The 17,500-nt window shown below is 44.1% G+C and overlaps 2 protein-coding genes across 2 annotated transcripts in view; both read right to left on the bottom strand.

Moving 5' to 3' along the window:
- Positions 1-6,801: 6,801 nt before the first annotated feature.
- LOC138363032 (roundabout homolog 3-like) lies at positions 6,802-15,782 on the bottom strand. The gene is made up of 6 exons (XM_069321821.1): positions 15,567-15,782; positions 12,195-12,310; positions 10,927-11,127; positions 8,605-8,815; positions 7,727-7,974; positions 6,802-6,918 (listed from the first exon to the last, which is right to left on the bottom strand). The coding sequence occupies exons 2-6, from the start codon at positions 12,300-12,302 to the stop codon at positions 6,802-6,804; spliced, it is 885 nt and encodes a 294-aa protein (XP_069177922.1). The 5' UTR covers positions 12,303-12,310; positions 15,567-15,782.
- A 103-nt stretch (positions 15,783-15,885) lies between these two features.
- Positions 15,886-17,500, bottom strand: part of LOC123749936 (roundabout homolog 1) — a 40,503-nt gene continuing 38,888 nt past the window's right edge. Inside the window, exon 8 of the mRNA XM_069321812.1 lies at positions 15,886-16,045. Coding sequence (XP_069177913.1) covers positions 15,886-16,045 — 160 coding nt within the window. The remainder of the gene's footprint in view (positions 16,046-17,500) is intronic.

Here is a 17,500-nt window from a genome sequence, read left to right as displayed (position 1 = left end):
TTGTTATTCATGCAAAAAAAAAAATGGTTAATTTTGGTAAGTATTTTAAATGCATCAGTCATGTCTCCTTACACTCTTGTCTATTCCACCGTTGTTAAGGCCAGCTCCTTCAACCTTCACTGAAGCAGTCTTAATGAAGGTATGTGACTAGACTTTAAGACCAGATTTACGTATTCCCGTAAGTGATGTACAGAGTACTGACTGCCTCCTTATCTTGAGGTTACATTGCGTTGGTTCCTGGGGGTCAAGATCCTCCCCGCGGCTCGGTCTCTGACCAGGCCTCCTGGTTGACAGACCGGTCAACCAGGCTGTTGGACGCGGCTTGCTCGCAGCCTGACGTATGATCAGGTATCCTTTGGAGGTGTTTATCACACTCTCTCTCTTGAACATCGTGAGGGTCGGACCAATTCCTTTCCCTTTTGTGATGTTTCTGAAAGCTGATTCAACAGTTCCGAGTCTGTCACTGATGTTCGCCTGTGTTCGTCTCTCTTGAGCGGCGACGACTTAGATCTGTATGTATTTACTCATTATGTCGGTTGATTGATGTATTTCAGGTTATCTATTTTCCTCTTTCATGTCTACTACATATATATCTCTCCGGCACACACACAGAGCCCCAGGATGCAGCCCGTATAGCAGCTGTCTAGTTCGCAGGTACCTATTTACTGCTAGGTGAAGAGAGGTATCGGGTGACAAACTCAGTCAATTTGTTTGTGCCTCGGCCTGGAATCGAACCCGGGGTTTTAGGACTACGACCCACGAGCATATGTGTGTGTGTGTGTGTGTGTGTGTGTGTGTGTGTGTGTGTGTGTGTGTGTGTGTGTGTGTGTGTGTGTGTGTGTGTGTGTGTGAAAATCCTTACAAGAGGCACGAAGAATTCTGAATAAAAATACATCACACAGAAAACGGTCAAGACGAACCAATTATCAGCAGAGTTAATAGCAATAATTTAGTCAGACCAAGCCATCAGGACTTAATTAAGAGAGGAAATGACAGTAAAAGGAAAGGAGTGGGGGGGGGAGGGAGGGAGGGAGGAGAGAGAGAGAGAGAGAGAGAGAGAGAGAGAGAGAGAGAGAGAGAGAGAGAGAGAGAGAGAGAGAGAGAGAGAGAGAGAGAGAGAGAGAGAGAGAGAGAGAGAGAGAGAGAGAAATATTGAAAGTGACGTGTAACAAGAAAAAAAGAAAGGGGCCAACCTCTAGAAGAAGGCATAGAAAGTAGAAGGACGGTGGAGGAGGGAAGATAGCGGAAGAGTGAAAAAAGAAGAGGAATAATGAAATGAAGAGCACAAGATGTAGATGGAAGAGGAGGTGGGAAAGGTCATCCAAAATCACCCCTCCCCTTAGATGGGTGTAGGTGATAAGGGGAGTTATGGATTGTGGGGGAACAAAGCCACCTCCTCACCTCCTCTCCTTCCCCTCACTCCCCCTCGACCTGGCCTGGTGCCAAGAGTGGTCAGAGGTCACCGAGGGAAAGACGATCAAAGGGAGGTAGAGAGAGAGAGAGAGAAGGGGAAAGAGAGAAGGAGAAAGAGAGAGAGAGGCGGGAAAGACGGATAAAGAGGGAGAGTGGGGGAGGAAAGAGACGTGGAAAGAGAGATGTGGAAAGAGAGAGGGGAAAAGAGAGAGAGGGGGTAAAGAGAGCGAAGGGGGAAAGAGAGAGAGGGGGCTCGAAGAGAGAGAGAGAGAGGGGGATCGAAGAGAGAGAGAGAGAGAGAGAGGGGGAAGGAGAGAGAGAGGGAGATAGAGAGGGGGTAAGAAAGAGGCAGAGAGGGGGGAAAGAGAGAAAGAGACCCCCTCACATTGTATTTTTTAAATGTTTTATTTCTAAATTTTTAAATTAAAATAATTTTTTTTAAGCATTTTAAATATGCGAATCGAAATCTTCGAACGTAGTACTGGAATCAAAGCTATATCACTGCTGAAGGCATGTTCCAGGAGCTGCAGTACGATAGATCCAATAAACCATTAAAAATAGTTGGAATTAAGCGTTCGCAGAAGACAAATATACAAGCAGACTTCTGGACGTGTTTACATATATCACCCAGCCTGTTTTCTCGGTTCGCCACTCAGTAAAAAAAAAAAAGTCAATCTGTTCTCTGGCAGGAGATCCCCTTTAGGGAATGGATTGGAAACGACTACATAATTTGTTCTATTATCTACTCTGCCCATTGTTAGGTTAGGTTAAGGTTTGGTTGGGCTAAGGTTTCATTATGTTTAGTTACATAATTACGATGTTACAGTTACATTAATACGATGTATTAATGTGAAATATGGAATTCGAAAAGTATTTCAGTGTGCCCACGAAATCCGTTTACAGAAAATTAAATTCTTCAAAGAAAACGTTTTTAGCATACACTATATATATATATATATATATATATATATATATATATATATATATATATATATATATATATATATATATATATATATATATATATATATATATATATCACCTCATTCTTTGGGGCACACGTGAGGAACACAAATGCGAACAAGCCTGAATGGTCCCCAGGACAATATGCAACTGAAATTTGGTAAAATGCTATGCCCAAGATTACTATCCGAGTGCCAGCGGTGGGGTGGTTCAAATAGCTTAGGCTATCACCTCATTAGTCCGGTCGTGATGGTCAAGTGGATTAAGGCGTCTTGTACATACCAGTTGCGTTGCTTCTGGGAGTATGGGTTCGAGTCACTTCTGGGGTGTGAGTTTTCAGTTGCATATTGTCCTGGGGACCATTCAGGCTTGTTCGCATATATATATATATATATATATATATATATATATATATATATATATATATATATATATATATATATGTCGTACCTAATAGCCAGAACGCACTTCTCAGCCTACTATTCAAGGCCCGATTTGCCTAATAAGCCAAGTTTTCATGAATTAATGTTTTTTCGTCTACCTAACCTACCTAACCTAACCTAACCTAGCTTTTTTTGGCTACCTAACCTAACCTTACCTATAAATATAGGTTAGGTTAGGTTAGGTAGGGTTGGTTAGGTTCGGTCATATATCTACGTTAATTTTAACTCCAATAAAAAAAAATTGACCTCATACATAGAGAAAAGGGTTGCTTTATCATTTCATAAGAAACAAATTATAGTAAATATATTAATTCAGGAAAACTTGGCTTATTAGGCAAATCGGGCCTTGAATAGTAGGCTGAGAAGTGAGTTCTGGCTACTAGGTACGACATATATATATATATATATATATATATATATATATGTGTGTGTGTCGTACCTAGTAGCCAGAACGTACTTCTCGGCCTACTATGCAAGGCGCGATTTGCCTAATAAGCCAAGTTTTCCTGAATTTATATATTTTTTCAGATTTTTTTCTTATGAAATGATAAAGCTACCCATTTCATTATGTATGTGGTCAAATTTTTTTATTGGAGTTAAAATTAACGTAGATATATGACCGAACCTAACCAACCCTACCTAACCTAACCTAACCTATCTTTATAGGTTAGGTTACGTTAGGTATCCGAAAAAGTTAGGTTAGGTTAGGTTAGGTTGGTTAGGTAGTCGAAAAACGATTAATTCAGGAAAACTTGGCTTATTAGGCAAATTGGGCCTTGCATAGTAGGCTGAGAAGTGCGTTCTGGCTACTAGGTACGACATATATATATATATATATATATATATATATATATATATATATATATATATATATATATATATATATATATATATATATATATATATATATATTGTGACGATAATCTCCTTCAAGAGATTGAGCCTGCTCTTCCCTCCAAAAATACGTCGATATATACATCTATATAAAACTACTATGGAAGAAATATCCCACAACTACACCAGCAAGGTTTGCCAGAGCGCAAAACGTATGCAGCCAGGAACACCTGCTCCACCTCTAACCGCCAAACTACCTGTCTGTCGCTTGCTCCTCGCTGATTGGCTGCGTGTCCAGCTGCACCTGCCCTCCACCCCCCCACACTACCTGATGTCTGGGGCCACACGACCTACCGCTCTCAGAATATCTAGTGCTTTCATCAGGTTAACACGTCTCCTTGGTAGACTAAGCTGTGGCTTACGTGTACTAAGAGAGGTGATAGCTTAAAGCCAATATTCCTGCACCTCTTATTTGATTGTATATTGTACACTTGTTTTTACTCACTTGTCTTAACGTAACTTTTCATTTTGCCATTTGATTATTCTTATTATTTTGATTGATTGATTTTATTATACGAATTTGTATGTCCATTTTATTCATGTTTTGCTTTTCTAACGTAATTAAAATCACATTGTTAAATTTACTTGTGTTTTGGGTATCTTCTCATTACCTTACCACAGACGAAGTTCCAGATTTTCTATTATTTTGTTTCTATGTGACGAGGCCATACCCCTAGCTTTTGAACAGCCGAACACCAACGCGTTACCGTCACAATATATATATATATATATATATATATATATATATATATATATATATATATATATATATATATATATATATATATATATATGTCGTACCTAGTAGCCAGAACTCACTTTTTGGCCTACTATTCAAGGCCCGATTTGCCTAATAAGCCAAGTTTTCCTGAATTAATATATTTTTTCTAATTTTTTTCTTATGAAATGATAAAGCTACCCATTTCATTATGTATGAGGTCAATTTTTTTATTGGAGTTAAAATTAACGTAGATATATGACCGAACCTAACCAACCCTACCTAACCTAACCTAACCTATCTTTATAGGTTAGGTTAGGTTAGGTAGCCGGAAAAAGTTAGGTTAGGTTAGGTTAAGTAGGTTAGGTAGTCGAAAAAAGCATTAATTCATGAAAACTTGGCTTATTAGGCAAATCGGGCCTTGCATAGTAGGCTGAGAAGTGCGTTCTGGCTACTAGGTACGACATATATATATATATATATATATATATATATATATATATATATATATATATATATATATATATATATTGTATGCTAAAAACGTTTACTTTGAAGAATTTAGTTTTCTATAAACGGATTTCGTGGGCTCATTGAAATACTTATATATATATATATATATATATATATATATATATATATATATATATATATATATATATATATATATATATATATATATATATATATATATATATATATATGTCGTACCTAGTAGCCAGAACGCACTTCTCAGCCTACTATGCAAGGCCAGATTTGCCTAATAAGCCAAGTTTTCCTGAATTAATATATTTTCTCAAATTTTTTTCTTATGAAATGATAAAGCTTCCCATTTCATAATGTTTGAGGTGAATTTTTTTATTGGAGTTAAAATTAACGTAGATATATGACCGAACCTAACCAACCCTACCTAACCTAATCTAACCTATCTTTATAGGTTAGGTTAGGTTAGGTAGCAGAAAAAGTTAGGTTAGGTTAGGTTAGGTAGGTTAGGTAGTCGAAAAACAATTAATTCATGAAAACTTGGCTTATTAGGCAAATCGGGCCTTGCATAGTAACAACGTTTACATATGCCAGCCAACAACGTTTACATATCCCAGCCAACAACGTTTACATATCCCAGCCAACAACGTTTACATATCCCAGCCAGCAACGTTTACATATCCCAGCCAGCAACGTTTACATATCCCACCCTTCAACTTTAAAGGCAAAAGACGTCAACATTTAAACATCCGGATCAGACACGTAAAAGCGTGAGTCGCCAACATTAAAGTACTCAAAGCGATCAACATTTAATTACTACCTCGATATAAGCATTGACATCACGCAATGATCAAATGTTGCGTTACACGATGATTAACGATAAAATACTGTATCAATTAGCGCTGAAAATGACCCAGGTGATCAACGTTAAATGCTACACCGTTGAACGTTGAGAAATGTCGCTGTGTTCAATGTTATAAAATATTCCCTCCATTGCCGTTCAGAGCCCCGTAGTAGAAAGTGTTTTTCTTTCAAGAACTCTTTCAGGTTTTAAATGTCAGGGGGAAGTGGGTTTAAATACCTCAGCCTTAACTGCATTGTGTACCTCAGTCCCGGTGACATAAATACCCCCCAGGGGAAGCTGAGGGAATTATCAGGGGGGAAGCACCATGCCATTTACGACTATATAGCCCAGGGAAGGGGTCAGGATAAGGATTTGGGATGGGACGAGGGAGGGGAAAGGAATGGTGCCCAACCACTTGTGGACGGTCAGGGATTGAACGCCGACCTGCAGGAAGCGAGACCATCGTTCTACCGTCCAATCAAAGTGGCTGGGTACAACAAAAATACGATTAATGCGTCGCTGCCGATGAACAAATTGTTCATCAGCAGAATTATATGATTTCTTATAATTATAAGAAATTATAAGAATCGTGGCGAAAATCAAAGTCAGCCTCAGTCCCTCGCCGCCACGGTACGCTAGACTATAGCTGTTGCGACTAAAATCTTTATCATCTGTTTTGGCCATTAATACTCTTCCCCCGAGCGCATACCTGTAGGGGGCGTGCTCAAGGGGCGCCCACAGGGGGGGTCCCAGGACATTAATAGGTGCAAGTATAGCGTCTTTATTGATGTTGGGCCTGCGTGTGGCGCCAATGGGTAGCTTCGCCTCGCTGACAGGAGTACTACTATTAATATTGGTAGATACTAACTTCCACATGCACACTTTGCCCTATTTCCGACCGGAGTCAACACATCGCCAACGTCAAAACGCCAGGAACGTTCCTCCGTTTAACTCTTGGAATAAAACTCATTCTAACGGAGGGAGCAGCTGTCAGAGGAAACGCTGACCCATCGTGACGAGTGCCAGCCCCGGCGACGACCTCATCACCGGCGACGACCACCACGCGGGCAGCCCACGACTGGAGCCCCAACGTGGAGACCCGCAGAATCACCGACGTTATGAACCGCGACATCACTCGCGTCCAGGCGCTCCACGCCACTCTGCAGTGCACCAGGGCACACCACAGGAGGAATTATCAGCCTAAGGGACACCCTGAACGTCCCTGGGATGTCCCAAATCAGCTCAGCCACATCCCTCCGTGGTCCTAAGAGATACACCCACTTCCCACCACACCCTGCATCCGCCACGCCTCAGTATGCACAACATCCACCACGCTCCGGACATGCCGATCAGCACCATTAACACCACCACCTGTGCTGCACCACACGGGCGGGGGACACCACCAGACACACCACCCTACCACCGGAGGGAGAGGGGGGGGGGGAGTGAGAAGATCATTCTCACGGAAGATGTTCGCCTGGGCCGCCGCCTATACCAGGCAGGCAGAGGGCAGGTGCAGGTCCTGGCCTGGCCAGCATAAACAGTGAAGACAATGACCCAATATGGATACCGAGGACGGAATATTCCTCACCAGATCCATTCTCACAGTGCGGGTGCCAGCGGGTGCCAGTTATTACCCCTTGTGCACGACCAGCGTAAACGTGTTCCTCCTGATGCCCACAACCTTGCCAAACTGGTCGAGAACACGAACGAACATCTCGATTTACAGCTTCAATGATGCATTATGCACCGCCACGAACATCACTGTCTTGCTGGCGTTGCTAACTCGCCCTTCACCTCCACCATTGATCAACGAAAGGGACTTACCTTCACTTCTCGCTAGGAACGCCTCGAAGGCGATCACACATCTTGAATTTGTGATGCCTTCGAGGCATCACAAATTCTCATCACTCCTCAGCTCCTGTCCACTCCAGCGCATCAACAAGCGCCGCCCCAACCATACCTTACTCCACTCTCGCTGAGAACTCCAGACCCGCTCAAGCGAACCTCTTCATCGGCGGAGTAAAGGATCCCGCGACTGTACGCTGCCCCCGTCATTACCCAGGACGCCACTAGTGAGACACCAGCGCGGGAGCAGCCGCCGCACACCGAAACAAACAGCAACTGAGAGGCAAGCAGGAACAACCGCTCCCTCTGAAGGCCGGTCTCGAACTCCATTAGGTGTTTAGGTTGTTTACGATTATTTTCAGCCCATCCTCCAAACAAAGACACAAAAGTGATTCCATGCAGTCGCCAAACCCCAGCTGTTTATGAATGAAAAACGGTTTACACACGACTCACAACTGATTACGTTCAAACACTTCCGGAACAAATGCTTCTGACGAATTTTGCTCGAACCACAACGCTGTAAATGCTTCACCCACGTACTACAAATACAAATAATTGCCAACAGAACTTACACACCTAACCTAACCTATGCCTATATTTGGACAATATGCTAATATATTCTAATATTAATTTATATTTGAAAAAATTCCCGTTTTCAGTGAACAGCATGTACAAATTTATGAATGCATCTGTGGGGTCGACCGCTGGATGTAATGGACTTGGGTCGGGTTAGATTATTTGTTACTAATGGATGTAGATGACTCATTTGCGGTGTTTAGATTCGAATAGAAGACATTAGCGAAGCACTGTTCGTTAAAAGTTCGATCGTCATCAGTTGGCAGTCGCTTATAAAGTGTTTTTCATTCATAAGGAAGGAGTTTGGTGGCTAGATCAACAAACATTTAACCAATTCTTATGAGAACGTGTGTAATTGATATTTGAGTAAATAACATTACATTGACGTATGCGTCTTTGGGACCGGCCACAGCTCGGCCGACCCCCTAGAAATATTTGAGGAAGGGTTGTCCTGCACCACAGCCTAAACAAAACGAGGCACTTACCACCGACGTGGCCGAGAGCCTTGTTCCTGGCGTGTCTCCTCCACAGCAGCAGCGTCGCCACTGACACCAGCAGCAGGCAGAACACGGCAGCACCGATCAGTCCGATCACCCACACGTCCCCGTCCAGCGCCGCCAGCGACGGACCAGACTGTGGACGGAGAGTCACGTGAGAGAGGAAAAGGTGGAGTGGAGGGATAGTTGGAGGGCTCTGGGGGTGTGGAGGGCTCTGGGTGTATGAAGGGAGAGTTGGAGGGCCCTGGGAGGGTACTTTGGAAGCATTTAATTACATATTCAATTAAAATGTACATTCCTAAAACATTTATCCACCAGCTTTTTAATGGAGAATTATATATTTGTGGAAGTAGTATTGGCAGAGCATATATATATATTAAAAAGCTGTGTAAGGCAAGATGTCCTTCCCTGTGTGGATTCTGTAGGTCATCTTAGCTGTTGCTGGTGATTAGGTGATCCAGATTGACCAGTGATCCTGGTCAATCTGAGAGTATCAAAATGATACTTCCATCAGTTGGTTTGCTTCTAGCGTTCTCTATGTCGTCAGGGAGCATGCAGTTGCATGCTGTATCCACTACACTATACTTCAAAGCCATAAGAGAGGTAGGAATTCTGGGGTATTTAACCAACCAGAACTCCAATCCTCTCCCAGGCAATGAGATAGTGTGGGACCTCTAATGCTCTTTCATCGGTTCCTGTTATATGGGAAAACTCAGTCCCAAATGCTTAATGCACAGACTACCCTATTCCAGTAGCTGAAGTTTATAACTTTTTAGTTATAAAGTTAAAAACTTCAGAAAACTAAAAAGTTATAAACTTCAGCTACTGGAATAGGGTAGTCTGTGCATTATATATATATATATATATATATATATATATATATATATATATATATATATATATATATATATATATATATATATATATATATATATATATATATATATGTATATGTAAACAACGATGACAAAAATATGATCCAAGTATGCGGAAAAAACACATTTGAAGAATTATAGAATGCTGAATGCGTTTTCGGCTCAAATCGCCTTCATCAGGGCAAGATAGAGAGTGAATATCTTACTCTTATTTTTGTCAATTAAATATGCAAATTATTTTTAATCGATTTAAATTTTCGTCAAAATTAGACAATTGCGCAACAAAAACGACATGTGTAGCTCAATTTTTTCTTTTAATAAATACTTTGTGTAGCTCAGGAACTTTGAATACTTAACACCTTGTGTAGCTCAGGAACTTTGTATACTTAACACCTTGTGTAGCTCAGGAACTTTGTATACTTAACACCTTGTGTAGCTCAGGAACTTTATACATAACACCTCATGTAGCTTAGGATCTCTTTACTCAACGTTTCGTTGGGGTCTTGTACTTCTGAATAGTCGATGATTTCAACGAAGTGGAAGAGTTTGGGGACGAGAGAGGAAGGGAGGGATGTTAAGGAGGAGAGAGAGAGAGAGAGAGAGAGAGAGAGAGAGAGAGAGAGAGAGAGAGAGAGAGAGAGAGAGAGAGAGAGAGAGAGAGAGAGAGAGAGAGAAGGAGGGCGAACATTAGAAAGGGAAGAGGAGAGTTAGGGTGAACTTCAAGGATGGGAAAGAGAGGTCAGATTTTAGTAAGGGAAAGGAAGAAAAAGAGAGAGAGGTGTGAACCACTAGAAGACAGAGGGAAGATTGAAGCCAAGAAGAGGGGGGAGGAAAGAGGGGTTGAACTTCAAGAAGAAGAAGGATAAGGAAGAAGAATAGGCGTTGATACAGAGGATAAAGCTGACCCAGCAGGTTGTCATAGAGAGGTTGGTATAAGCCACTGGCTGAGAGGATTAGGGATGAGGTGAGGGAGACCCTGAATGACATAAGGAGGCAATTGACAGGCTCAGGAGAAGCTGTCATAATGGATCCATCAAGGGAAAAGGCCCTGAAACTGACCTTTAGGGGAAGACCCTGAGACTGACCTTTAGGGGAAGGCCCTGAGACTGACCTTTAGGGGAAGGCCCTGAGACTGACCTTTAGGGGAAGACCCTGAGACTGACCTTTAGGGGAAGGCCCTGAAACTGACCTTTAGGGGAAGACCCTGAGACTGACCTTTAGGGGAAGGCCCTGAGACTGACCTTTAGGGGAAGGCCCTGAGACTGACCTTTAGGGGAAGGCCCTGAGACTGACCTTTAGGGGAAGGCCCTGAGACTTACCTTTAGGTAGAAGACCCTGAGACTGACCTTTAGGGGAAGGGCGTGAGACTGACCTTCGCCAGAGGGTGCAGGAGGACAGGGTCGACGTGTAGGGAGACAGGGGACGTGTAGGGTCCCCTGCCGGCGGCGGTGGAGGCGGCCAGGGTCAGGTGGTAGGAGTTCCCGAGGGTGAGGTTGTGGACCCTGAGGGCCCTCACCGACCCGTTCACCGCCTGCGACAGGAACACCGCGCCGTCCGCTGACACCACCTCCAGCTGCGGCACCGCAGGAAATGTGTCATGGTTATCATGGCTGTTGTAATGGTTATCATGGCTGTTATAATGGTTATCATGGCTGTTATAATGGTTATCACGGCTGTTATAATGGTTATCACGGCTGTTATAATGGTTATCATGGCTGTTATAATGGTTATCATGGCTGTTATAATGGTTATCATGGCTGTTATAATGGTTATCATGGCTGTTATAATGGTTATCATGGCTGTTATAATGGGTATCATGGTTTGTTATATCTGCCTCTCTTTCCCGTTTCCCTTTCTTCTCTCAGTCTCTTCCCGTGTCCAATTTGCATCAGTTTTCCCATCTCTTTCCACTAACGTCTCTCTCTCTCTCTCTCTCTCTCTCTCTCTCTCTCTCTCTCTCTCTCTCTCTCTCTCTCTCTCTCTCTCTCTCTCTCTCTCTCTCTCTCTCTCTCTCTCTCTCTCTCTCTCTCTCTCTCTCTCCCATTTACCATGCTCACTTCTATCTGAATATTTCTCCTTTCACTCAAGAGGTTTCCACTCCATGTCCCCTCGTTCTCTCTCTCTCTCTTCCTGTTCTCTGTCCTTCATGTCCTTTATTTTCCTCCACAGTCTCCATTATCAACCTCTTCTCCAAGTCTCCTTCCCATCAAGTACCACCTGCTTACCTTTCTCATTCTACCCTTCCACCGCCTTCCCCACTCTACCCTTCCCCTTGCCTCACCATTACATTCCCTCTGTATCACACTCCCCCTCCCGCTGCCTTCTCCTCTTCTTGCCTCACACTTCCCTTCATCCTACCCAACCTTTCCCCTGTCTCTCTCTCCTCTTCCATCTGCCTCACTCCTCCCTTTTTCCCTACCTCATCCTCACTTTCTGCCTGCCATATCTTCTCTTCCCCTTTGTTCTTCTCTACCTTCTCTGTCCTTCTCCCTTGCCGTATACCTACTTTCTCTCCCTCCCCACCTTCCTCCTCCTCCTCCCCATACCCCCCTCCCCAACCCCCCTTTCCTTCCCCTTCCTCTTCCCCTTTCCCTTCCCCCTCCCCTTCCCCCTTCCCTTCCCCCTTCCCTTCCCCCTCACCTGGTACCCGGTGATGGGTCCGTTGCGGTGTAGGGGCGGCGGCGGCGACCAGAAGATGGAGGCGGTGGTCACGTTGGTCAGTTGGACGCCCACGCTCTGGGGCGGCATCGTCGGCGCTGTGGGCGTGCGTGTGGGCGTGCGTGTGGGCGGTGTGTGTGTGTGTGTGTGTGTGTGTGTGTGTGTGTGTGTGTGTGTGTGTGTGTGTGTGTGTGTGTGTGTGTGTGTGTGTGTGTGTGTGTGTGTGTGTGTGTGTGTGTAAAGAATCATAAATGCGAATTATTATTTGCACAAAGCAGGAGTAAAAATAATGTCCAATATTAATGAATTAATATTCCATACTCTACACAATGTGAAACCTACTGGATGCAATACATAAATAACTGTTCCAAATTTTTTTGGTGTGAGAGGATGGGTGGGGGGGGTGAGGGGTAAGGGGGGAGCAGCGCACAGCGCCCTGCGACTGTCCTCAGCTGCGACCTTTCCTGCGTTCGAGTCGGCGCAAAGCATGGCTGTCCATTACAGATCCACATGTCTACATGAATTCAATTTTCCCGATTTTTTATCGTTTATCGTCTCATTTTCGCCCACCCTACCTACCCTTACCCCTCCCTTCCCCCCGCTCTCTCTCTCTCTCTCTCTCTCTCTCTCTCTCTCTCTCTCTCTCTCTCTCTCTCTCTCTCTCTCTCTCTCTCTCTCTCTCTCTCTCTCTCTCTCTCTCTCTCTCTCACTCTCTCACTCTCTCTCTCTCACTCTCTCTCTCTCTCTCTCTCTCTCTCTCTCTCTCTCTCTCTCTCTCTCTCTCTCTCTCTCTCTCTCTCTCTCTCTCTCTCTCTCTCTCTGCCACTCCCGCCCGTCTTGTTGACTCTTCTGCTCTGGGAATAATAAAGTTTGCTACATAGGAAACTAGTCGAACAACATTTCAGCAACTTAGGTAAGCTGGAGCCGTGTGTGTACTCACCTATTTGTACTCACCTATTTGTGCTTGCGGGGGTTGAACTTTGGTTCTTTGATCCCGCCTCTCAACTGTCAATCACCTGGTGTACAGATTCCTGACCCTATTGGACTCTTGTCATATCTTCATTTGAAACTGTGTAGGAGTTTCCACCACAGGTGGAGGAGCCTCCACCACATCACTGCCTAACGCATTCTATCCGTTAACTACTCTGACACTGAAAAAGTTCTTTCTAACGTCCCTGTGGCTCATCTGGGTACTCTGTTTCCACCTGTGTCTCCTTGTTCGCGTCCCACCAGTGTTGAATAGTTTATCCTTGTCTACCCGGTCGATTCCCCTGAGGATTTTGTAGGTAATGATCATGTCTCCCCTTACTCTTCTGTCTTCCAGTGTCGTAAGGTGCATTTCCCGCAGCCTTTCCTCGTAATTCATGCCTCTTAGTTCTGGGACTAGTCTAGTGGCATACCTTTGAACTTTTTCCAGCTTCGTCTTGTGCTTGACAAGGTACGGGCTCCATGCTGGGGCCGCATACTCCAGGATTGGTCTTACATATGTGGTATACAAGATTCTGAATGATTCCTTACACAGGTTCCTGAAGGCTGTTCTGATGTTAGCCAGCCTCGCATATGCCGCAGACGTTATTCTTTTTATGTGGGCTTCAGGAGACAGGTTTGGTGTGATATCAACTCCTAGATCTTTCTCTCTGTCCGTTTCATTAAGTATTTCATCTCCTATTCTGTGGGAGAATGGGTCGTCTGGGAGCATGGGTCGTCTGGGAGCATGGATCGTCTGGGAGCATGGTTCGTCAGGGAGCATGGGTCGTCAGGGAGCATGGGTCGTCAGGGAGCATGAGTTGTCTGGGAGCATGGGTCGCCTGGGAGCATGGGTCGTCTGGGAGCATGGGTCGACAGTTAGCATGGGTCGTCTGGGAGCATGGGTCGTCTGGGAGCATAAGTCGTCTGGAGAATATTAGCCACTGTGAAGTAGACTGAGAGAGAGAGAGAGAGAGAGAGAGAGAGAGAGAGAGAGAGAGAGAGAGAGAGAGAGAGAGAGAGAGAGAGAGAGAGAGAGAGAGAGAGAGAGACGTAAGAGCAGGGAGAGGAGAAAGATATATGAATGAGAAGGCAAAGTCAAACGAAGAAAAGGCAATTAGAGGGGAACTAAAACCGTTAATTACGAATACGGATAGATAGCGAAGATTCAGGAATGTTTATTAAGAAGGGGAAGGAGAGAGAGAGAGAGAGAGAGAGAGAGAGAGAGAGAGAGAGAGAGAGAGAGAGAGAGAGAGAGAGAGAGAGAGAGAGAGAGAGAGAGAGAGAGAGAGAGAGAGAGAGAGAGAGAGAGAGAGAGAGAGAGAGAGAGAGAGAGAGAGAGAGAGAGAGAGAGATAAAGAGAGACGTAGAAGGCCAAAGGCCAGCACATACAGCCAGAGTAATCACAGTAAACACGTCGAGGACAAGTACTGAACACGTGGGAGCACAAGTACTGAGCACGTAGGGGACAAGTGCTGAACACGTAGGGGACAAGTACTGAACACGTGGGGGGACAAGTACTGAACACGTAGGGGTACAAGTACTGAACACGTAGAGGACAAGTACTGAACACGTGGGGGGACAAGTACAGAACACGTGGGGGACAAGTACTGAACACGTAGGGGACAAGTACTGAACACGTGGGGGGACAAGTACAGAACACGTGGGGGACAAGTACTGAACACGTAGAGGACAAGTACTGAACACGTGGGGGGACAAGTACAGAACACGTGGGGGACAAGTACTGAACACGTAGAGGACAAGTACTGAACACGTGGGGGGACAAGTACAGAACACGTGGGGGACAAGTACTGAACACGTAGGGGACAAGTACTGAACAACGTCGTCACGAAAAGTTTGGAGCAGGAAGGTTGCCAATCCAGGAGAATCGTCGCCCCGGAAGAGTGTGCAGTTTCAGGCTATGGAAAACAAATCCTGAGGGAGGTGGAGCGCTCGGAACACAACGAAGCCAATCTGGGCTCCTCTTGCACGCCGCCTCGGGCTCAAATGTTCCGTTTGTCAGGGCCAGAGGAATATATTTATGTACAGAGCGAAGGAAAATGGCCAGAAGATTGGAGTAAGTGGCGTATAAAACTGCCCTTTCTTCTCTCTTGTCACCTTCTCCAGGAAGACATTTTGAGAGAAATTTAGCTACAATTTGCATATATATATATATATATAGACAAAATACGTTTAAATGATCAATATATAAGAGCCAATAGTGAGATCGTTCCGGTGTACCGAAGATCAACACTGCACGAAAAAAAAAGTTGAAACCCAATGAACGTACAATAGTTCATCACTGATAGGCCTACTGTCAGCGGCAGGAGGAAAGTTTAGAGAAAGAAGTGTAGGCCTATATACAGCCGGATCAATGGAGCGGCCTACCTGCTTCCGGAGTGTCGAAGGTGCGGCTGTTGGACGGGTGGCCCTCAAACGTCTTGAAGAAAGGGACGAGGAAGACGGTGTAGGCTCGGTAGTGGTATAGGCCGTGCAGCACGTAGGAGGAGGCTCCGGGGCCGGCGTTGAGGACTGTCACTACCGTCGCGTTCCCCGTCTCCCCCACCGTCCGCGGGGCGGGTCCTGACCGTACCCGATGGACAGAGGCAGTAGGGGGAAGGGGGAAGAATACCATTGATTAAAAACGCTATTGTGATTATTGTTAAAATTATTCTCATCACTAAAATGCTTTTGTCGAAGTAACAACTTAACCGTTAACACCGCTATTGTCACTATTATCATCATCATCATCATCATCATCATCATCATCATCATCATCATCATCATCATCATCATCATCATCATCATCATCATCATCATCATCATCATCATCACTGTTATCACCATCATTGTGTGGGAAAACGCCACTGTTTTATCACTGATCTTACGCAGCATATAGCGTATAGGAGTCATATAACTGGTAGCCCAGTGAGGGGACGAGGACTCACATGAGTCACGTGTGTGGCTATAGACAGCTCACAACTACGGGGGGATGTCCTTCTTGACAGAGAACCCTGTCAAGTCAGCTATGTGTGACGTCACACAACTGTACTCCTATACATGGAAATAAAGGAAGTTTATCACTCAACTCCACATAAAATCCCTACTAGTGTGCTCCTGTTGACACGTTACACAACATAAATTCAGCAAACTTGAGTCAACAAATCAGTATTTAGATGAGTACTCTATACACACGTGACTTGGCGCCGCCAGGTGTCTACACATGCATAAGGAATACATGTGGTTTACAGTTTGCTTTTCTTAACAGCAGATCCGATGTATATAGATGCAATGGCCTTAGGCCATTTTTGTCCCCGCCCTCCCTAGACACCCTCTATATGGTGGGGCGAACCCCCCCCCCCCTCCCCTTAGTAAGTAAGTAAGTACTTGATATACTGAACACTGAAGTTAATACATTCAGAATCAGAATCTCGCTGATTCTTATATCAAGTCATACCTGTCTTAGGAGAGAGGCTATGTTCTTAAACTCTATTGATTTATAATTAAATTAATATACATTAAAAACGGCATATTTGAGTGTTTTCGATTAGTTGTAGTTGTGTAATATTTTGACAAGGTTACAATAGACTACAAGAAAGTGAAGGGACGACGACGTTTCGGTCCGTCCTGGACAATTCTCAAGTCGATTGTGAGAATGGTCCAGGACGGACCGAAACGTCGTCGTCCCTTCACTTTCTAGTGTGTGTGCTTTGGTCAACATATTTCAGCCACGTTATTGTGACTCTGCATAGATTACAACACAACCCTAAGCCGGTGCCTGTAGCTACACTAAATAGTTATAATACACTAAATAGTTATAATACACTAAATAGTTATAATACACTAAATAGTTATAATACACTAAATAGTTACTGTAATAGTTTTATTATTTATTAATGGGTAACTAGGTGCTCAGGCTAGTGAAGCAGCTTAAACTAGTCACGACTGCACTCCTCTGACCACACACCAAGGCGGCTCAGGCTAGTAAAGTCTCTTCACTAGTGAGGCTTCACTAGTGAAGGAGGTTCTGCTAACAAGCAGCAACTAAGGATCCTCCTAGCAGCTAAGGGTTCGATCCCCTGCAGGGATTTTTGACCTTTTATTATTGTGTGTGTGTGACAATTAATGTTCTTTTTATTCATTATAATCAGTCAGTTGGACAGTGTGTGTTATTTACCAGTCATCATCATTATCATTTATCACCATTACCATCATTATCGATATCATCACTATCACCACCATCACAATTACCACCATCATCACCATCATACCCATCACAATTTCACTCATCATTAGCACTCACCAATTATCATCACCATCAT

This window comes from Procambarus clarkii, chromosome 1 (genome assembly GCF_040958095.1).
Source record: "Procambarus clarkii isolate CNS0578487 chromosome 1, FALCON_Pclarkii_2.0, whole genome shotgun sequence".
Classification (NCBI taxonomy): Eukaryota; Metazoa; Arthropoda; class Malacostraca; order Decapoda; family Cambaridae; genus Procambarus; species Procambarus clarkii.
The sequence above is the reverse complement of the archived record's forward strand: the minus strand, read 5'-3'. Positions and strand labels throughout refer to the sequence as shown.